At 38.6% G+C, this 23,624-nt stretch overlaps 1 protein-coding gene and 1 long non-coding RNA gene across 7 annotated transcripts in view; one reads left to right on the forward strand and one right to left on the reverse strand.

Moving 5' to 3' along the window:
- CLYBL (citramalyl-CoA lyase) overlaps window positions 1-23,624 on the forward strand; it is a 164,391-nt gene that overhangs the window by 137,460 nt on the left and 3,307 nt on the right. For all 4 annotated transcript variants that reach the window (XM_021530260.3, XM_021530259.3, XM_085556865.1 and 1 more), the window contains exons 4-7: window positions 2,427-2,528; window positions 4,281-4,374; window positions 5,743-5,910; window positions 10,868-10,992. In XM_021530260.3, coding sequence (XP_021385935.1) covers window positions 2,427-2,528; window positions 4,281-4,374; window positions 5,743-5,910; window positions 10,868-10,992 — 489 coding nt within the window. The remainder of the gene's footprint in view (window positions 1-2,426; window positions 2,529-4,280; window positions 4,375-5,742; window positions 5,911-10,867; window positions 10,993-23,624) is intronic.
- LOC110470546 (uncharacterized) overlaps window positions 1-23,624 on the reverse strand; it is a 77,640-nt gene that overhangs the window by 19,343 nt on the left and 34,673 nt on the right. The window lies entirely within an intron of this gene.

The raw sequence follows: 23,624 nt of genomic DNA on the forward strand, positions 1-23,624 counted from the left end.
ATGAGATGCCAGGGCTCTTTGTGCCCTCATCCTCTTCTGCTTTCCCTGTCACTAAGTTTCATTTCCATCATGGAAAACAAGCCAACCCCAGAAGCTTCTGCCTCATTGTCCTTCTTTTGCTTCGCTCCCCCTTTGCCCAACCTTTGCACACAAAGAACATACTCTGCCTAACACCGCTGCCTTCTTTTCCCAATCCTCAAAAAATTCACTCCAGCATGATTTTTCAGCCTCCCAGAAGCTGTTTCTTTCCCCCCACGCACACCCGCTCCCCCCCTTCATTTTTATTTATGTGCAGCAGAAAACCTGGAGGCTGATGCACAACTAAAAGATGGGCTTACTTGTTTTCTTTTGTGTGAGAATCTCTTGCTTTCCTTTTGTCCCTAGTGTGGGTACTTGTTTGACTGGCATGGCTTATTGGACTATAACAAGCGTAACTCTCCCTCCTTTGTGGCGGGACAATTCTCCCACAAATCCCGACCAGTGTGCATTCTTCCCGACACACTATTGGGTGTGCACTGGAATTGAAAGAATTGCTGAGGCCTTGCTACTTCATCCCCTCCCCAAGCTTTGTGGGGTTTTTTTCTCCTCCGCCTTCTTCTTTTTTTTTCCCCTTTCTCCCTGAAATGAACACTTTACCGGGCCGGAAACATTTAATCGTCTCCTTTTGAAAAAAAAAAAATTAATTGAAACTTCTCCACTCGTTACCTTTTGTATTGGTGCTTATTGCAAATCTTTTACAAGGGAGAGAAAGGGAGGCAATATTTAATTAAATGTGCTTTTTTTTTGCTTTACCTTCAAAACAAAAGATAGCAAAAATTCCAGGAGTGTAACTTTTAAAATATTTTAAAATAAACAAGAATTCTACTATTTAACTTGCACCTAAAATATACACACATTAGCACTTTTTACTTTTTTTCTCTTAAAAAACTAAAAATCAGGTAAGAGTCTTAAGAAGATAAACTGATACTATTATATTACCTCATTTTCTTCATTTGCGTGGGTGAACTTTACTGTTTTCTGTCACTGTAGTAACCTGCCATACTGTACAGAGTGAATTGAATTGATTTTTTTCCTCCTTGCACATTTTTGAGTAGAATTCTCCTCACTAAAGAAAAGTTACCAAGAGGGCCATGGTGATGATGCAGAGCAGAGATGGGAGGGCAGAATTCTTCATCGGAGAAAGCTGTGATTTATTTTGGCCTAATTGTAAAGTTACTGAAAATTGCTGGAAACCGTTTTTTTTTTCAAGATCTGGGTGATTAGATTTTCCTTCTTTTGGGGAGGGGTGGTGGGGGGAAGCTAAAAGGGGAAATAACACCTCTAATCCAGCTTCTGGTAAATAGGCTGCCAGCTTTTAAAATGAGTTTCCTTTCTATTAGTCAGAATATTATGCTAAGCCTTAAGCATTAGTTTTTTATGTTGCCATAGCAGCCTTATTCCTGCAGGGTTGTGACCTGCGATGATTACAGTACAAAGCTTATAGGGTCTTGAAACCCCCTTTGAAGATGAAAAGTCTTTGATGGTTTATATTTATGCAAATCTCTTAGATATGATTTACCCAACTGAGACTGAATGGAGAGATGATTAAAATTCCCTTTCCTTTGATATCCATTAATAGTTGAATATTCCTTAAATTTAAACTATATGCATATGTGATTTTTGTCTTTATTTACTAACATTTTTTCAGTACCTGCAATATGTTTATCTTGACGCAAATTACTTGATCTGGACAGACATAATACATTTACAATATAGGGCTGAAGGTTTTCCCCCCTCCTTTTTTTTTTTTTTTTTTTTTCCCTTTTGAAAGGGGAAAAAAATCTGTGCAAGAGCTTTTGTATGTTTCCAGATGATAGATTTTGGAATTTGGGCTACCCCACTGGCAGCTCAGAGCTAGCTGTGAACTGGTCTCATGGAAAAAATTGGCAAGCTTTGGTCTTCAAAGAATTAAACTTCCTTTTTAAGGCCTTCCTAGGTAAGCTAAAAAATTATGAAGAAAAGCCTATTGAACAAAAGGGTAACGGTGCCGTAATGAATAATACGGATGCCACTTAGAAGGCTGGGGAGCGCTTCCACTGATGGCAGTGCTGGACCTGAAACAAAACTGGACCTCAGGTACAGCAGCACTTCATTGTTTTCCAGAGCCCACAGATTTGCATTTCACTAAGCCAGGGTGAGAGGTGCTAAGCTTGGATTTTTTTTTTTTTATTTTTTTTTCCTTGCAAACCAGCCTCCAAATTTAGAAATGTATGGGAATGCTGCAGTTTCAAATCACAGGCCTTGTTAAAAGCTATTCTAATTTTTTTAGTTGTCAGGTTTTGGGGTGGGTAGGGGTGTTTGTTACAGTCAGGTGAATATTTGCCATGTTTTGTATACATGTAGACTGTCTTTTTTTCCCTCTGATAGCTCATTCTGTATAGTTTTAGTTTTCAGACAAATTCTTGCATCACCTAAAAGGCCGAACACTTGTAGAACCAATGAATTTTATCCCCTTTGTGGAAACTGCAATGGGCTTGCTGAATTTTAAGGTAAGAAAGTCTTGAAGTGTTCATAATTTGCCATCTCAGCAAATTAGGATAAGCAGAATTCTCCTCAGTCTGTCCCTGATTTCACTAAGGAAAAGAGGTTAAAAAATACAAAACATATTGTTCAATCCCCAAAAACATTTGAACTCTGATGTTTGCATTGTAAAGGCCTTCATAAATTCAAAGTATTTGAATTTATGTTCCAGACAGTTCCAGACAGTCCACAACAAATATCAAAACCTCTCTTCATTCCTGTTACTGTTTTGAGCGCACTTGGAGTGGAAAAGGGCCTCTCCAAAGATTTGGAATACTCAATGTTGCAGACAGATGCAACTTTTGTATAACACTTAGTTTGAAATAAGGGTTAATAATAATTTCACTATTGCTAAACTTGCTTCTTTATAATAGTTTCTACTAATAACATTAAAACCAAATTCCATGTTATCATTTCTTTGTATGATGGAGTGTTTAATGCTAAAATTAGAAACAGAATTAACTTTGAAAATACCTGAAAAACATGCTCATTTTTTAGGGTAATTTCAGATCAAATCTAATTTATTAATTTCATTTTAATATAAATCACTCCCCAACCCTTACTACTGAGTCCAGGTTTTTCAGAATGGCAAGGAAATGTGATAATGAAACAGAAGGGCTCATGCATGCGCAAGGAACTCTGCGTTCCCCTCCCAAGCTCTAAGGGAAAAGTTTCAGACCAGCTGAGGACACACAGATCAGAAGTACTTCCAGAAGTACCTCACAGGCAGCCTGATCGTTTGATACAGCCATTTATCTTACAGCACACACTAACCTATCTGTGAGCATGATAAAGCCATATCCAAATGGACATGCTCCTGTCCGGTGTGCAAACACAGAATTAGATCATATATTAAACCATTCAGGTTTTTCTTCACCTACAGTATTTTATAGTGGAGGTTTAATGTTGCAGTTGCTGATGCTGGCAGGAGAGTTCCTTTTTAAAGCACACTCTGTTACAGAATAATTCTGTGTCCCACCAGCTGCCATAGAGGAACACCCATTAGTAGAGCTGGTAATTGCTTGTCTTTCTCCATGTACCTTAGCCTTAAAAAATACTAATATTATCCAAAATCAATATAAAATAGCAATACTACTCTCCTCATAAAAAAGCTACAGCAGCAAAATTGTTTTACTTTTATTTTAATGCTTTTTTCTGCAGCACTTGTTACATTTTTAACTTCCTTAGCTTAATTTTAGTTATATGTAGCCAGAGACTTTAAATTGGCAATCCTTCTACCTTGTAAGGAACTTAAAATAATTGCAAACCATTCATATTATTTATTTCATAAAAGAGTTTCTGATCTTTATTTCTATTTCTCATGCAGAGAATATTGCTTGTCAAACTAATCACATTTAATACTTTTTGTTTGGTGTTAAGCAATATTTGCCAAATGATTTTTTTTTCATATTGCAACATAAATATCTGAAGAACTGGTCACAGTAACACCTGGGGCATAATGTAAAGCAGAAGGTGGGGAACCTGTTATTGATGTCCAGTATTTGCTATCTGGGTGCTTAGGGAAAGCAAAATACTTTTTCTCTTTTGCTGAGTCATTTTAAAGCACTGGGCATTGTCGAGCACCTGCAGTGGCTTTGCTTAATAGGAGCAATATTCTCGGAAGGATTTTGGTAACTCTCAGTTGCTGTAATAGCTTCTGTAGTCTCTCTGCATCCTGCATTTCTGTAGACACTGATATTCTGTTCTGTTCTCATTTGAAGGCTGTCTGTGAAGAAGCACTGAGAACAGGATCCCAGGTTGGCTTTCATTTGGATGCAGTTGTCTTTGGAGGAGAGGATTTCCGTGCCAGCATAGGTTGTTACTTGTCTCTTTACTATAAATGTTTATGTATGGCATTTGCTTTGGAGAAGTCTGTGAAATTTCTGACAGCAATAATTAATGATGCTTGAATCTGCATTTTCCATTTTCATTTTACTCCTTAATGTCTTTTCAGTACAGAATATACCACTGGCAATTTAAAACATGGTCCTTGTGTTACAGGGCACTGAGATTTTCTTGTGCTTTTTGCCAGTCAATACTAAAAGTTAATGAAAAAAAAAAAAAAAAAAAAAAACAGACAGACAAAAAAACCCTCACCCTGCTGAGTCACTGAAATAAATTTAAAATATTGTATACATAAGCATTCACATGCTTTTTAGAACTACATTTGAAAGTCCTAAAATTCTGGTGTCCACCACTTCTTTACATACAACTGTCACTCAGGCTTTTGACATCAAGCACAAATACACTACTGCTACATTTTGCTTTCATAAATTTATTTTAAAGATGTCATATGTCAATACAGCCACATATTCACATGAAAGCACTATTAGTCTTCCTAAAAAATAAAAAGTGCTTCACTATTTCTTTTATAAGAGGGCACTTAGCTTCTGATTTACAGACAAAAGCACAGAGCTATGAACTTCTACATTAAGAATAAGTATGTTAATGCAAAAATCAGCATTGCTTTATTTAAATATTCTTTACAGACTGAAAATGTCTATCTAAATAGTTACCTTATGGTTATTATTGTTGTTATTATTTTTTTCCCACCAGCCTTCACATGAGTACATTGCTTAGCAGATAGCCTGTGAGCACATGAAGTCTCATGAATACTTTTGCTTCTTCTCAGAAGTCATCTACCATCAATTTTTCATTCAAATATTAAAGCTTAAATATTCAGCTTAGGACATCAGTTGTGACAAGAATCAGAACCAAGGAAAGTGCAATTCTATTCTCAGTGTGAATTTTTTAACCATTTAGTTGGACCCAGTATATCAATTTGCGTAAAGCTTCTCTTGCTGCAATGCTTTTCACTGTACATGCAGTAAATAGTAAACTCAAATAATTACTTTCATTTTAGCCAAGTCAGCAGTCCTTACCAGACAAAGCTTTCACTGACTTCAGGCTTTCAACTTCTGATTTAAATTAAATCAAAATCTGAATTTATAAGTTAGTCTCTAGAGGGATGTTTCTTTTTATTTTTGCTAAAGCGGCTTTCCTTTTTTTTTTCAGAATAGTATAATTTTGACTCTACAGTATAGCCTTACATCCCTTTTCTGTTTTCTGAATCAGTTAAATAGAATCTTGAAGTTTCCCTCGTTTCTTAACATAAGAAATCTTTAAAACAGAAAGATTTAAAACACTCTTGTCAGCTTTTCTTTGTTCTCGTTATTTTCTTAGGTGCAACAAGCAGTAAGGAAACTCATGATATTCTATATGCCAGGCAAAAAATAATAGTCACAGCAAAGGCATTTGGCCTTCAAGCAGTAGACCTTGTTTACATTGATTTCCATGATGAAGATGGGCTCCGCAGGCAATCGAGGGAAGGCGCCTCAATGGGATTCACCGGTACGACTTTCTGCCGACGTCTCAAAAGAATGTGGATCTTGTTCATTTTAAATAGGTTGCTATGTTTACTGTCACTTAGACAAATAACTTGATTTTTGTTTCAGGTAATTTATTGAAAAACTCATTGGTATCAATCTCTTCTTCTTCACATTTTTTGCCTGAAAAGTCACAGGCTGCTTTTTGAAACCGTATGCCATGAAGCGTGTTTTGAGGAGAAGTTGGGGTAGAGGCTGTGCAGTGATTCCTCCCTTCACAGAGCACAGGAAAGGCAATCCTGTACTCTGCAATGGCTCCTCCACACCTGGAGCCCTCTCTCTTTGTTTGAACAACAGCAGCAGTTTAAAAATACTTTTTAGGAAAAAAAATTGAGAAGTAAATCTCATATGCTAGCTGCTAGGGGAAAATTTTTCTCATTGTTTTCTTTGGTTTGTTTTGCATCTCCTGACTTTTCCCCCAGTAAGTGCTGATGACACCTATGGGTGTTGGCAGACAGCAAGAGCAGCAGGCTCCTTGCCCCACAGTCCTGTAATGCAGCCTGTTACCCCGTGATTGGTGTACCAGGTCACTCGGACATCTTGTTGTGACAGTACAGCCACCAAAGATTGGGGGGTTGCAATAGAAAGAAGCCATTTGACACAGCATGAGATAATTCTAACACTCAGGACAAACACCACATTATTTTTCTCTGACCATCATCCAGGATACACATATGAGAACAGTACATCTCTTAGGTTTCTGTTACCAAAAACATGGATCCTAGCAATGCCACCCAGCAAACTTTGGTTTTACAGTTAGCTGTATATAATATTTTAAAGCACCAAACAAAAATAAGTGCCATTTTAAGTGACCTTGGCATGTCAGTGAAAGAATAGCAATCGATGCTTTTCAGCACCTTGATTTAAAAAGTCTGCTTTACTGTCTGTTGAGCTTTGGCATTTGCAAGCCCAAGTCTCATTTTGGAGCTGAAATAGTTAGTTCCTCACAGCTACATTATCCACGGCCGTGTGGACTTCCACCCTTCCCTCGGCTGCCTTTGAAGTTGGGAAAATAAAGAGAGCTGCTGAATGGTAGCACCTGCTGACGGCTACCTAGTCTCAACCAATGCTTCCTAACTTAAGGAAAGGCTTGATTTTTGAAAAAAAATAAACATCTGAACCTCCTGTTGACAGAAGATGGAGTTGCAGGTGCCTAGAACCTTTAAGAGCACTCTTTTTGAACACTTTATGTGCATTTAAATGCTTAACTGAAGCTGTCAATTTAGGAAATTTAGAAATGTTCCGCATAACCAATGCTGATGATGATTTGGACTCCACTGGCTTTATGGTGGAAGTTGTCTGACCTTAGAACAGGGTCCAGACATAAAACAAATAAAAAGGTAACGTAGCAATTTAGGGTGTAAAATTACTTTCTATCTTGGCTGTACGTGTGTCATACTTGTCTTTGCATACACAAGTAAGGATCTGTGAAAAGTACAGATTTTATTAAGGTGCTCTCACAGCACCTGCCCTTTGCCTCCTGCCTTTCTGCAGCTATCATTAACACATTTCCAAAATCCAGCAAACAACCTGACAATCAGTCCAACTGTAATTAGAGATGAGGCAATACTGACTCTACTGATTTGGTGGGGGAAAAAAATTAAAATCTTTTTGATCTAAAACAAAACAGCATTTTTCACTTTCTTCTGAAAAAAGGAAAAAATATTTCAGGTCAATCTAAAATACTTCACTTGTTCTTTTTCTTTTTTGTGCTCAGTTTATCTAATATTTTTATAATCTTTCTTGCTTGTTTTGATTAAAATAAAATCTAATTTCAAAACTGATAGCAAAATCATCTTTTTCCAAACCTATGCGAGTGGGTTTTTCCAAATCTATGTAAGTGAAACATTTTAACATTTCCAATTTCACATTCATCACAGAAAATTACAAATGGGCCTCAGCTTAATCCATGACCTTGTATAAAGCAGAAGTATGCACATTGTATTTGCCACTGACAGTCCTCTGATAATGTGAAAGTACTGAAATGTCAATCTAATAACAAATTCAAAAGGTGCAATTCTTCTAATTTTTAAATATAAGATCCCTCCCTGCTACTTTTTAAATAAAAAATCAAAATCATTGAAATCAACAGAACTGAAATTAGCATAGTCTGAGCGTTCATAGCTGGAACATTTATTTGCATGAACAGGGCTGAACTCACCACCCTCAAAAGCAATGTAAATCCAAAATATTTAGCAAAGTTGTATTGCCCTTAATGTAACCAAATAGTTTCCCTCAGGATTAAACGAGCAAAATAATATAATGAAGAACTTACCAGGTATTTCAATATTATTGCAAACCTCACTGCTTATTGCAGCCAAGTTTTCTTTTCCAATTATCTTAAAATTAGCCTGATTTTCCTTCAGTGGGTGTATAAACATAAAATCAAATGTTTTCAAATGTAAGCCAGCCAAATTAATAGTCCTTTCATATGTGTATTTATAAAAGAATATATATATCCATAGACATCCATCAAGATGTTTTACACTGCCAGTACCTTTGGACTTTAAATCAGTGTGTTGCCTATATAAATGGGCATAGTTTTAAGAATGTTTATGTAAAAAATTAGGTAAACCTTGCTATAAGCTTTAACAGCTGACTTAGTCATTATAAAAGTCCTATGCTACATGCTGAGAAAGCAGATATAAACACAGAACAGTCTAGGTGTCCTCTCTTTTTCAGTCTTTTGTAGAAGACTAAAATGACACCATCATACAGTTACCTAAAAGACTTGACAAGTATTGATTTAAAACACAATATATCAAGTGGTACTGGAAAAAGGATTTCGTGGTCATAAATTTTAATGTCTTGCAATTTTGCACTCTCTCAGTAACTTGTCAATAACAACAATTCTGTTAAAAATATTTACTTTGTTCCTGAATGGCACTGTGTCTGTTATACAGTTATTTGGATAAGTAGTCTGTGACCAAAATCAACCAAGTGCTATAAATCAAAACTTAGATTATATTCTCCCTAAATTGTTCAGTAGTGTTTTAATGATTAAAAGTATAATTTGCTACTATAGATATCTTTATTAAAAGCATGTCTTTTTACAGAAATGTTTTACATTTTAAAAAATCATATCTATGTTTTTTTTTATTTTCTTATCATTAGAGATTTACTTCAAATATAATTTAAAATATGCACAACATTTTTTCAAAAAATTTAGCTCTTAAAAGGATTTTTTAAAAAATTCTTGTACACACTTCAGTTTTGAGTTAATTATTTAGCCGTGGAGAATTTGTTGTATTACAAATTAGGAACATCATCAGCTTATTAATTATGACATTTTATTAAAATTACTAAAAAACCTCTGAGTACACTTAAGATAAAACACATTATTTTAAAAAAAGTATTTGTATAATTTCTTTCAAAAATTATAATTCTTAATGAGGTTTAAACTTTTACTTATATTTAAGGTATTTTTTAAATAGTTGTGATATTGAAATTTCAAAGTAATATTTGTATGCCTGTAAAGTCATAAACGAAACATTGTTTAAGAAGAAATAAAATTGAGCTACTTATGGCATTTTAGAAAAGGAATGTAGCAACACTAAAGGACTACTATTTCTTTGCTCATTTAATTAAGTGGAGTTTCTTTGTACTCAAGGTTATCACTCAGACCCACTGCAGCCTGATGAAAGTAATCCCAGGGATTTTTTACAGTGGTTATTTCATGAAAAATCGGTGTGTTCCTGCGCTCAAGCATGAGACTTCTCAGATCCAGTGATGGGCTGATTCCTAAAGTACAGCTGGCTTAATGGCAGTAAGAACACGGGAGCAGACCCCGTTGTGCAGGGAACCTCCTTAGGTCCTGACACTTCCAACTTGTCCTGGCAAAGTGCAAAAATCTCGCTCACGCACGAGGCTGCCGCGGCGGCGGGGCTGTGGGACCCTCGGGCTGCAGGGCACTGCTCACTTGCTGGCAGATTTGCAGGATCAGGCTCATCCCTCTAACTGATTTTGTTATCTGGCACTGAGCAAAGTCATTTCTTCCAAAGGAAGCTGGGAGTTACGGGAGCCTCCCTTTATTAATGCACTTTAAAAGCAAACCACAGAAATCCCACCAGTCTGTGAAATTCCCATATAAATGATCCAATAACGTCAAGCACTGCACTTTTTAAAGTGTCAGACAAATTAGACATGTATTTGTTTTAAGGTAGCTAAATTCAATCACAGATTAAAACTGATTATGTGGCTGTCTATTCACGTTTGAAAATCTCTAGTGAAAAAGACAACATCTATTTTTATTTTCTGAACTTATGTTTATACAAGAAAGGATTAAAAAAACTGCTTCATAAAGCCTCAGGGCACTGCTGGTGGTTGTTTGCTATACGAGTGACTAAATAAATATTGCAGCCTACCTGCAACTACCAATAGATGCAGTAACAACAGTTTAAACAACATTGAGGATTATTTGATGCTAAGCCAATACTGAGAATTTAGGGAATGATGCTTCGGGTACTGATAATTTTTCAGCCCTACTCTTGCCATCTTCTTCAGATCTCATTTTCTGAACACACTTTAATACAACTTACTTAAGAGTGGCTGGAGCTGTTACTTATATAGTCAAATTCAAAATGCATTATACTTAATTGTTATTGACTGCCCAAGACAAATAATTGCACCTGAAATGACTGAGAGATGTATGGATCAAAATGGGGAGGGAGGAGAAAGAATCGTGAGTTCTTTCAAACTATACTGAATGCAAGCATAGCACAAGGTATTCTTACTTTTTAAAAAATCTGTCACAAAGCTATCTGCCTGCCTTCCAGTTTTAAAAATAAAAGAAACCAAGTAAAATAATTAGTTAGAGAGCAAGAAAGTCTGCAAGACATATGAGAGCCTCAAGTGGTTGGAACATTTTGCTTGAACATCTGTTTGTCGATGCATGATTCTGGTGTTATTAATCTTCTTTGTAGGTAAGCAGGTGATTCACCCCAACCAAATTGCTGTTGTCCAAGAACAGTTCTCTCCGAGCCCTGAAAAAATAAAGTGGGCGCAAGAACTGATTTCTGCTTTTGAGGAACATCAGCGAATAGGCAAGGTAAATATTTTCTTAATATGCCATAGTGGAACCAAATTTGAATAATATTTAAGATTCTGTTAGGAAGCTTGGTGATGGCTCTTTGCTTTTATTTTACGAAGTGCTGTAACTAAGAGTATTGCTTGTGAAATCTGTCTCTGGATACTGCCTATTATAAATTTATCACTTCCCAATATATTTAGAAATAGAATGGCTATCTTTTCCTTCCTCCCCATTTTAACTTTAATTCTTGGAGTACCTGCAAACATCTACAGCATCGGAGAATTAAAACTGTGTTACTATCAGACGAAAATATTTGCAACCAAAAGTCAGGTAGCCTGGCAGAGGACTCAGATTGCTTGCACAGATATCATTTATGGAAAGAAACAAATGCATTAGGAAGCCTTTGGTTTCTAAAAGAAATCTCTGAATTGGTAGACCTGTTTCACTTTTGGGGGTTTGATCCCTCAAACATGTCCAGTAGTAATTGAATGTACTTTTGAGTGAAACTGCTTGCAGATTGAGGTTCTTAATCATTAAAAATGGGAATGTTTTATGTGCATTTGTACCAATTGCTGGACCTGAATTTTGGATAGAGGAGAAAGCAAATTAACACTAGAATATGATTGTTCCTAATTTAGTGCATCATTGAGTCTCACGTTTCCTGCTCTGTGGGTTTCTGCTATGTAAATATTGCAGTGGTGATGCACAATCTGTCTCCACTTTGTGCCAGTAATACTTAAATTAGGGGTCGCCTGAAGGAAGATTTTATGCTAGTTGCAGCATTGTCAGTTAATTATCTTAAAGGTTATTTGCTATAATCCAGTTTGCCTCTTTTTGAAAGAAAAAAAAAAAGTTGCAGCCAAACATGTTTATCTTAGTCTTAGCCAAGCCTGGGCTAGTTAAAAAGGAAAGTCCCAATGTCAGAATGGGGAGTGCAGGTGAGTGGGAATGGTTCACAAGTGCTTGTGTGGCATTCAAGACAAATCCCTCCGGTCAAAAAGTTCCTTGTAAGACTGTGCATAGGGTCTCACTTTCACTGGTGCCATACAAATGTTTCCTGCACATTTTTTCCACTTTCTAGTGTGCTAGAAAAAAATGGGATGTCTGCCTTCCCTGTTCCCCTGCATTCCTGATGCTATGGATGTCGTGCATTAAAAATGCTGCAAAGGTCAAAATAGAAGTTATGCTTTCTTCTCAGAGTTAAAGTGTGACAAGGTATTTGCTATTGCTCTGCCCTTCTCCTTGCTGGGCTATTGCATCCCCTTTGTGGTACCTGGCTATTTCCACTCCAGCCATGACTATGCTGTTTGGGTGCTGTCCAGAGCAGTGATTTCAGGGTCACTATTAGGATGCTGTATGCCTGGATCTCTTTGTTCTCTCCACCTCAATTTTGAAATGTAGCTCTTTTCGTGCAAACTATATAGAAATAAAAAATATTTGACTGCTTCTGCCCATTGTTCCGATTTACAAGGCTTGGCTCCCTTACAAAAGGCATTGTTACAAACATACTGCTGGTACAAATGTGTAGGCAGGTAGGTACATGCAGCAAGAAAAAAGTCAAACTACTTACTCAGACAAATATTTTTTATGATGTGCTTAATACTATTCATTCAGCTGAATTTAGTGTCATAACCTCGTCTAAGGAACACCCCTGTCATATGAGCAGTCGACTAGAAGACTGGACCAAATTTAACTCTAGTCTCAGTATCACACAACCATTAAGCCAAACATGTTAAATATTGACTAATTTAATGTTGGGCAAGTGTTAGTATATAAATTTCTTTTGAAACTGCTATTTTACTGACATAATGCTGAGGTTTTTTGTTTATGTCAGCCATTCAAGGGGGGTTTATTTGGGTTTGGGTGATTTTTTTTCTCTTCATTAATGCTTTTAAAATATGTTATAAGCTTCTTTTATCAGCTGCAAGAGCAAATTTGCTGGGGGTTTGTAGTGCAGGCTATTTTTTTAACCAACCAGCTTGCACACTTCATATATTTTTGCATGTAGCCATCTATCAATAAAAAAGAACTGGCAGGTTAATATGTGAACCTCTGGATCTCGTAGCACTGTCGTATTACTGGATTTTATAACAAAAATGGAAAAATAGTTTTCCATGTAATGCTGGAAACTCATTAACTGAGTTTCTAATTTGCTATTATGACTGTGTCTGTGAGAAGAGCTTGGACGGTCTGATTACTTAATTTTTTTTCCAAAGCAAACATATCTCACTGAGGGATCCTCTCACTCCACATCCTAACGACATGCTAAAATGTGAGTAATAACTCTTCCCTTACCACCTCCTGGCAAATGCTCCACACAGCGGTTTCAGTAATCCTCGTGTCCTAATGAAACACCTCTTCTGTTTTCCTTTCCCTTTTATTATATTAAAGTCTTCATGTCAGTAGGACTAAAAATATAGCTGTGGTTAATATGGTTGAGACTTGCATGGTTTTACCATGCTATTAATCAAAGTTGAAAGCCTGGAAAAAATAAATGTGAGGGATTTGTGCAGCTGTTTGTGTGGTAGATAAGTTACTTGTCTGCAGTCTCTGGAATCATAGTTTGCTATTAATTTGATTTAAAGAGTAATGCCCTTAGTTAAAAATATTTTACTTTAAAATACAGTAATAAGCTTTTATAATCTATTCTGATTTGAGACCTACAATTACCATAATAATCTTCTTTTGAAAGAAGGCTGAACCACGCTACTTCATCGTGGACGCTGAAAAGCTTTGACATAGTAGCCCCCAAATGTGAGTACTGAGGTCAGGAAAAATTAGGCTCTCAGATGAGCACTGTGGAATTAGAGTTGCTGTGGCAGTGTCCAAACAGAAGGAAATTACAGAGCTAACCAGCTAGCCAGAAGTATTTCGGCTTGCCTTACGGAGATAGTCCTATTTGAGGTGTTCCTTTGGTTTGGTTTCTAGGTTGTTTTGCTTGTGGGGCTATTTTTTGCATTTGGAATCCAACTAAAAAAATTACATGTCCAGAAAATAAATGGTAATGCTGTATTTTGGACAAGTAGAAACAAATGTTGAAAAAGCACATTTTGTATTTTATTCAACTATTTATTAAGTGCTCTCTTTCGTCTAAAACTTTGAGATCTAAAACTGAAAAGTGCTTAAAAAGAAAAGTGTTATTTCCAGGTCATTTCAATATTTTTCCAGTAGAAATGCATTACTAGGGGATATGATTTTCAAAATTAAAATACTCATCCTAAAGAAAGCAGGTATAGCTGTTGGAAAGTCTAAATATAAGATAGATGTCGGTGTGCTCAAAAATAAAAAAAAAAAAGAAGGATGATAAACATAATTCCAGTAGTCTAAAGGACAGTTTCTGTTAGAAATTTCTAAAGCATTTGTACTATGTTAAACAGGGAAGTGATCTTATAAATACAGATTAACTGAATCTAAGGGGGTAGAGTTAGTGGGAGAAGTTATTAGCCTATTTTAAGAAAAATATCTCGCTTCGAACAATGAGGACAGAATAGTCTTTACTATTTAGTAACTCCTGAGTTTACATTGCCAGTACACTGGATACAGGACTGTATCTCTTATATAAGTAGTTAGTGTTTTTATATGACAAAAATATAAGACATTGAAAATTCATTTTTAATCCATTCAATGTGTAAATACTCAGGCACAATATCATTATTGAACTTGAAACTTCCAAATTGCCTTACTTTTAAATAAATTTCAAATATAAGGAAAAACAGAAGAATAAAGTAAAAAGTTGATTACACATTTATCTCACATAATAATTTACAAAAGCTTTCAAACACCCACATATTAAACTAGGGAATAACTCAATGCTACTGCTAAGGTCACTTGTCAGGTAAGGATTATTTAGAGTTAAGGTAAGTGTATAACAAAGCCAAACTGTAATATGGGTTGAATATTAAAATCCCATAGAGAAAATCAAAATAAATATTTGTACATGCCACATACAAATGCACAGAGTGCTTCTAAGAAGACCTTTAGCATATGTTTCTTGCATTATATTTTGTGCCATTGTATATAGTGTTCCCAGCAGCTGAGGAGTAATATATATGAACTCCAATGATTTGGCAAACTATACAGTTTCATTTACAGACCTTTCCAGGATTATGAAAAATCTTAGGAATGCATTTATTTACACAGCATCAACCCAACAAAGGAATGGAAATTTCCAGCAGTGGCTGTCTTATAATGCTCTTTGTTTAGGAATAGCTACCCCAAGCCACTGTATCTTAGAGACGATGCACCCTTGTGCTTCAGCCAGCTCCAGCTCCCACTGTCTCACAGGGAGGTCTCCCCCTACTTTCTTCCCTCTCCTGGCGGTGCTATGGACCCCAGGAGGGCTCCCCAACCAAATGGGATTCACCCAATCTCAATCCAGCCCATGGTTGCTAGGAAAGTGGGACCATGTCCAAAGGGTGCCTCTTGGAAGAGATGCACGGGAGCATCCCTCTGGCATGGGGCTGTATCAAACCCCATCAATGCACAGGGGTTCTATTGTGCCTTACAGGGCATTATATCTTTGGGCTTTAGGTAGAGCTGGGCATGAGGGAGCAGCCCAGGCCCCCACTCCCCTTGCCCAGAACAGAGTGCTGAATTTTGAGGTGCCACCAGCCAAGCTGGATCCCATCCCAGGGCGGCAGTGGCAGCACAGGGTACCTCTGTGTGTGCAGGGCTGCAGCGCTGTCAGCCCTCCCTCCGAGAGAACAGGGCATGTGCTGTCCTTTATGTTAATAGATAATGTGTATTCTCTTCACTGCAGAGGGGGGGATTCAGGAATTTGTGATAAATTCCCACTTTAAGGAGCCTTAAGAAGTCCAGGCTCAGGTGCAACTCTATGCAAAGATGAAGAGTGCTAGTGGGATTTAAGAATGGACCGTGATTATGTTGTTTGTCTTTTTAAAAAGTAGCCAAATGAAATTTTAATGTCAAAACTGAGATTGAGAGAGCTCATATTAGTACTCAAAATTTCTCTAGACACTTTTAGGATTTGAAAAAATGCTTCATAAATGTGTTTTGTGTCATGGTTGAAGGCTTTTCTCTTAGAAAGATCCATCTGGGGTGGATTTTGAACTTCTACAATAGAGCAGAAGGGGCTGTATTAGCTAATTGCTTGTGCTATACTGTTTCCTACATTGGTGCAATCAGTCCTGAGGGAGTTATGCCAGGTGGGGAGAAAAGGAGACAGATTTTACTACACGGGGCTGCAAAAGCTTCTAAGCAGGGCAGAAACTCATACAAAAACATTTTCTTGCCAGCTTCTGCCCATTCCACGCCCCAGCAGGCATTCAGTAGCTCTTAATCTGTTTTCCTCCACTCATTAAAGACCTGTGTCCAAAACACAGAGGGAGAAGGACTTAGATGGCACATTGCTCTTTCCCACGGGGAGAAGTTTTGCCATGAGCTGGGAGCAGGATGGATCTGTGCGCCTCCATAGCCTTTCCACCCGGAGGTAGCCCCTGGAGGGGGCAGCTGCTCCTGTTCCAGGGGACACAGGCCCTGCAGAGGATGGCAGCTCTCTGGGCTCCTCCCCAGCAAGGCATGACTCCTCCATCCTTGTCGGCTCAAGGAGGTAAATGCAGGGTGAGTTGCCTTTGGAAGGGCCATGCTGTGTCGGCACATTACCAGTGCAGGCACTGCTTTGCTATGAGCATGGAGTGGGAAGGCACCCAACACTGCAGACACCTGCCCACCATCGTGCCAAAACCTGCTCTGCACCAAGCAACACACCGAGGCAACTGCCCACCTCCGAAATCCCTGTTTAAAAAGCATTAACGAGTGCTCATGAGCCTCATTTCAATTTCCAAAGCAGGTTCTAACTAGAGAGGTAATGTTCTGACCAGATGGCTCTTTTTAAGCCTTACTGAGGGAATTCAGAAGCCTGTACGGCCAAAATATTGTTTCAGTTAATTTAAGTAGCAGCAGTCTTGCTGCCTTTTCACTCCTCTCTGTGCTAGCCAGCTTTTCCAGGGACCTGGAGTGAATCTCTGCAAAAGCTCTGTCAGTTGAAACAGAGAATCACAGTAAAAAATGGCTGTTCAATTCTATTCAGAAAATTAATCTGAAATTAGAAAAAAAAACATAGAAAAAAATATGGGCAATTCCATGCTTGTTGGCAGAACAAGCCTCACTATTATTTTTCTCAACTCCATTGTATTTTACAGCTACCTTTCCCTTCAGTATCAAATGCTGTCTGTGCCCTGTCATTATTTACTTTCAGATTGAATCTTCTCGTTTGCATTTAACAAATTGCTTCCATGACTATAAACCTCAAGTTAATTCCAAATTACTAAATGAAGGGCATCTAAGGATCCTAAAGTCTTAGTATCAGTTACTTTTCACTTTTCCATATTCCATGGTTATTCCATATAATAACCATGATGCTCACTAGGGAGAAAAAATGCATGGTTGGATAGGCTGTTTGTCCAGGAAGCTGCTTTTGTGCTATAAAATAAAGATTTTCTTGGCAGCAGCAAGTGTGCTCTCTAGGATTCTTCCGTTCCCAATACAGTATAAGACAGAGCATGAAAGCCAGTGGAGAATATTCCTGATTTCTAGAACTTTCCTCCGCTTCTTTAATTTTATTCCTTCCTGCTCTAGAGGAGCACACAGGAAGGTATCAACCACAATAAGAAGGTAACTAAAGAAAATGTAAAGACAGCAATAAAAACCCCTCCTATCTGCCTTTCATTCAGGGATCTTAAATAGATTTTTTTTGCTCAGACAGAGGAAGAGACTTTGGTGGCCTGAGGAGTTTCTGGAGCTGGACCAAGCAGTATCCCCAGGCCCATCCCAGCTGAAAGGGCTATCCCTGGTGGTTCAGGCAGCTTGGGGGACTGTAAGACGGAAAAACAGCTTGTCTGGCTCACACAGCAGGGCAAAACCCTTATATATGGGCTGGAAAGAGTACTGCCAGGTGGAGAAGAAATGAAGGACCTTGTAGGTCCTTGTTCTTCATCTTTCCTGCCCCACTGCGGACTTGAAGGATCACAAAGTCCTTTCTACCTGTTGAGCTTTAGAAAGGGTTTCTTCTGTTAGAGTTCTTGCACTGCTGCTCAGGAGTTATTTGAGGCAAAAATCAATCTCTATTTCATGTGGTTGTTGCTCTTTCTTTCTTGACCTTTTGTGTCCTTCCATCTGTTCCTAGAGGCAGAAGCCTGTCTCAAACAAACAGGCCTGCTTCTAGCTTTACAAACTGATTTATCCTCTGAACTCACTGACTACTTCTACTTCAGTGGAAGATTACTCTGGCAAAAAGAAACAAAAGGTAGTGATTTCTAATGTTTTCTACATATCAGCAAAAAGGCTACAGAAACTTAATGGTGATTATACTTTTCAGAATTCCCTCCCAATGCACACTTCAACAGATCAGAGACCCACTGAGCATCTCCTCTTGCCAAGAAGATATCTTTGCCAAACCTTTTCAGGGATCACTTCTTTTCCCCAAAGATTTTGTGTACAAATGTCTTTCCACCCATAATATTGTTGGAGAAAAGGGGTGAATGTAAAAAGGTCCAGAGGAGAGGCTATGGAAATATGTGGCCCAAAAAGCTTTGTCCATACAGCTCACTGCCTGTGAAGTCTTCAGTTTGTCATATGTGCCTGCACTGGTTATTTGGCCATTCCTTACCTACTGCAAAAACACATAAAGAAAGCCAGAGTTATGTGTGAGCCTGCTCTAAAGGCAGGACAGGCCTGAGCAGAGAAGAGCGAGAGGCATTATCTTGTCACAGTCTGGAACATACTCTCATTTGACCCAGATTTCACTGAACACCTCCTAGCAGCTCACTAACCTTTGGAAGTTCATTATGAGAAGGTAGAATCATGACCCAGCTCTTTATGACAGCTCTTTGGCTACAACTTGCAGAAGAAAAAAAATTAATTAAACCTGCATTCAGCACCATCACAGCTGTTAGCTCTTGACTTCCCCAAAAATATGGTCTCAACCTTCTGTTTCAAGAGAAATCATTCCTTTGTACTGAGGATAATCACTCCTCCCCCAGGCACAGACCCAACACCATTTGCTGTGACCAGGCTCTTCTTCTCTTTGTTCATTACCTGTAAGCAAATCCAAGCATTCTTTTTAAGCCCCAAAGCAAAGACTTCCAAATTTCCTCTGCAGGGGGTCATTTAAACAATGTGTGTTTTCATTAATCCCAGGGGAATTATCTTCATGAGTGCCATACTTTTTAGGGGGAGCCTTTGCCATCCACCTGCTTCCTTCCCTCCTCAGAAGATCAAATCTGCCCTGCTTGCAGAACACGGAAGTCTTATTGCCTTATAACAGCTAATATTGTACAGGATTAGAAGTAATGTTCTCAGACCCAAGCAGATTTTAGTGCATTTATTCCTTGTTTTTTTGTTGTCTCCAAAAAGTCATGACTAGACCTTTGGGTTTTAGAAGCCGGCAAGGCACTGAATTACAATGGAAAGAAAGAACTCGTATTTCACAGATAGCTGTGGATCAAAGATTTCTTGTGTCTGTGGACTTGAGGCCACTTGTCTATATGGGTTAGGAGGTACACAAGTTTTGCCCTGGCCAGCTGGCATCACCCCTTCTGCTCATTTCCATTTAGCCTGGCATCTGCCCACGAGTGCCAACACAGGTCACCAGGGTTGGAAGGGGACTTACATAATTACTTATTTACACAATGGCTGTATTCACACCAGCCTCTGGCCCATGTTACCAGAACAGTGTGGGAGCTCTGTTTGACTCACGACATCTCCTAATGATTAAGGGGGTGGAGGAGAGAAGGGTGGCTGGCTTGTGAGTTCCCTAATGCTCATTTCACCCATGTCATAGGTGCACATCCCCTCCAAAGACAGCCCAGTAGGACAAGGGGTTAACCAGACTGCCACACACTCTGCAGGGATTTGGTCTACAAAGCAAAGTATTGCAAAACTGTTGAGAAAAGTAGTTGGAGAAAACCCAGCACCCCAGCCCCCAGTGGGGCACTATTTCTAACTGTGTGACAGCAGAGTACTGTCCAAGGACCTCCCCTCACTTGTGAGACTGTCATACAATCAGTATGTATGGGTAGTGGCAGTAGTGGAAGAGGGGTTTTTGGCGATTTCATAAGGATTACATAATCTCTATTTTAGACCCATACTTAATTCAAAAATTCAGCAGCAGGTGATTTCTTATCCATATTGCAGTTTCCTGGAACACTGTCTTGCTTTTCCTTTTTTTCCACTGGCCTAACTAACCAGAGTACCCCCCATGCCAAAGCCTTACCTCCGCACCAGGAGCCCCTAGCACCTTCAAGCCTGCCATCTAAGTACCCTGACTAGATTCCCAGAGTAAGCTGCCTTTGAAAGAGTCAGTTGTCTCTACACAGTGACCTAGGACAGCCCATGTATGGACACACACAACAAATTAACCTAGCACTATTGGTTATATTCTTTCATCTGATGCAAGACAATTGAGTTTTTCTTTCTGCTGTGGACAAGACACAATCCTAATGTAACCTATATAAATATCTTTGAGAAAATCCTGGCAGCTGTCACATGGGAGTTAAAGTTGTTGGCTACTTGTATGATGAAATCAAGGCATTAAATCAAAGGCTTATCAACAAAGTCTGGACAATGACTGAGTGGAACCACAGCAGTGGTTCCAAAAAGAGAGCACAGAGATCTCAAAACTGATGCTTGTGCTTGGAATCCCATCTGCCAACAGACGGGGAGCCAGCAGACTTCTTGGAATTTACAGGAATTATTTGATACTTCAAAATTCACATCCTTTCTTATTTTCATACAATCTTCATTCAGTACCAATGCAGGTGATTAATAGATTACAGTGGTCTAAGAACTGAGGGTCTGCAGTAACTCTCTTAGTGAGCTCATTGCAGTCATTGGGATGGATGTGGTTAGAGGCACAAGGTAACCACAGAGAGAGCAAATGCTGAGGAAAAAGCTTCAAGCATTCACAAGTGCAGGAGAACATCTAATTCTTCTGTATTGCCAGCCAAAGGGGACTAGCTCGTCTGATCACTGTCCCACATGTCCCAGAACAATTAATATTTGAGTTTAATTAACTCAAGTACTTTAATACACAGCTCAGAGATAATTGTGTCACATTACTATGAGGGGCCTTAAATGTTCTGTATCATGATGGTTTTATCCTGCTTATTTCTTTCCTTAATCCAGTGGTACATAAAGAAATAAAATATGGTGAGAGTAAAACCACATGTAACATTGTGTATCATATAAAAAGGTTTCAGTTCAGATGAAGAAGTATAAAACTTTACATTCCCTGATCTTATGGAAAAACATAAGGGTACTTCACTTGCCATTCTGTCCATCCCCTGTGTAGTCAAAGTCAACACAATTCCATATGTAACACAATTCCATTATACCCATAGTAAACACTAGCACCTGTATCATTTTTTCCCCTCTCCTGGTTCCACCACAGAATATTGATCCCCAGACAACACTGAAATAATGGACCCTGAATCCTGTCCATTTAACTTCTAGAAAGGCAAAAAGCTTCTTGCCACTAAAAACCAGTATTACTGTGGTTATGAAGTGGTCTTACAGATTTACCAAGCTCTTAACCATTCCCAAAAGTTTCACAAAGTAAATATTCCCAAATACAAGAGAGACACACACAAAAAGAGGTCTTCATGTTCTAGGAAACACTACATTCATGTGTTCATCGACCAATGCTGAGACTCTCTCTGTGACTTGATGCATGTAATTTCTTATAGATAAAGGAAATCTTTAAGGATGACATTTAGATATAACAAGAGCCATGTTCAAGATCCATGGCAGCATGCAGCCAGGGTTGTATTCTAAGTTGTCAAAGAAGAGCCCTCAATTACATGTTGAACTTTGCTAGGTCTGAGCTGTGCTGAAGTGGCTGCATTTATCTAAAAGGAAGTTCATATGATACAAGCATAAAATCTGTCAGACTAGTGTGTTACAAAGTTTAGTTCTGCATCTCTTCGGTGTCTCCACAACCACCTGGAAATTCGTTACATTTGTTATTCTTATTGCACAACTGCTTTGCCCTCCTTTATCATGAGCCTGTATCTTCATGTCTTGACCTGTGAAAATGACTGTTCTGTGTCAACTATGCCTTATGCCTTCTCTTGCCTGTAGGCTGGATCCTTGCATCACTTGGAGCTGACCATTGTCAATTTCCATTTTTCCAAGAGCAACATTTGACATTACCTTCTGAGGAAAAAAAACCCAAATAACAACAACAAAAAAAAAATCTAATAAATCTAGGTTTAGTATTTAATTAATACTTTTCAGTTTAGCTAGATATGCCACTGGAGCAACACATGTCCTAAATATTTTTGTAAATGGGTAATATTTTCACTTTACTTGATGGAGTCTATAATTTTAATTCACTAGCAGCTGTTTTCTATATTTTCCAAATCTTATTTTCCCCATCCCTACAGCACTTTAGGATGTACTGACACTTGAAGTAGAGCTGTTAAGACCTTACTCGGTCTGGCCTGCATCTTGCATAAATTGCATTTTCAAAAATGTTACCACTGTCCTAATAGAGCATTAAATGTCACTGTGAATAATACTTCATGCCAGAAAGAAAAACCTTCGATCTTTCCTTGCTTGTCAAGGGAAAGACAAGCAGTCAGTTGGGAAGGATTTTAGATAGTCTACATGCTGACCCAAACAGGCACTGCTGCCCATTCACTTTCTTCCTTGATTCCTCCTTGGTAGTCTGCCCTGAACAGAGCTTTAGAGCCGTCAGGCTGAGGGAGCACAGACATTTCTATTTACAAACCCTTCTGCTGTGTTGTAGCCTTCACAGCTGTACCATGTGGACCAGCCAAAATGCCCTTATAGTTCCCATACACTGCAGACCAAAGTCACCCTATTTCTCACAGGGCTTTGCCTCCAGCACATTCTCTGTGTGGCTGCATGAAGGATGGCACTGAGTAGGCACAGCAGAATCTGTGCTGTGTCACTTTAAACAGGGGCAGAGTCTTTGGTCCACGAATCTGCCCATTCCTCAGTAGGGCTGCACTTCCAGACTACTGCCTGGTGAGTGCCACGGTTGTCCTCCACTCCCCCACTTCTCATCCCAGCTGAGTTATTTGTATCCAGGTATTGTCACCCAGAAGCTGTGCCCATCATCTGCAGCTCTGCCTGCTGGATGCTCCTTCTCCATCAGCCTTTTCCTGGAGGGCCTGTCTCTTCCCAAGGCAGGTCTGACACATTTGATGAGCCTGATGGCAAAGTCCCTTTACAGGTTTCTGAAAAGGATACCTCTGAATGATTTATATGGTTGCATGGTGAGCAAGAACCACAGCCACCAAATGCAATAGATGCAAATCCCAGCCTTGCATTACCCACCTGCCACTGTTCCTGTTCATGCTGCAAAATTCCTTAAGAGCAGGCCCTTTGTCCCATAGTACAACTACTGGAAATCTAAGTACAGACTGGAAGTGTGAGATTGTTGAGAAAATTAGCCAAAAACAAAATTTAGATCTATGGCTAAATTAATCCCCAGATTAATGCTATCAAAGCAAATGGTGTTTATAGAAAGTCTTGTTTTCTTTATATTCATGTGAGAGAAAATCAAAAGAATGCTAGATGCAAATTTCGTCTAGCAGAATTGGAAAAGAGAGCATGGGGACAAAGCTGTAATTACTGGTATTTCCTATCTGTTGAAACCTGTGGGT

The sequence above is a fragment of the Lonchura striata genome, chromosome 1 (assembly GCF_050655825.1).
Source record: "Lonchura striata isolate lonStrDom1 chromosome 1, ASM5065582v1, whole genome shotgun sequence".
Lineage (NCBI taxonomy): Eukaryota > Metazoa > Chordata > Aves > Passeriformes > Estrildidae > Lonchura > Lonchura striata.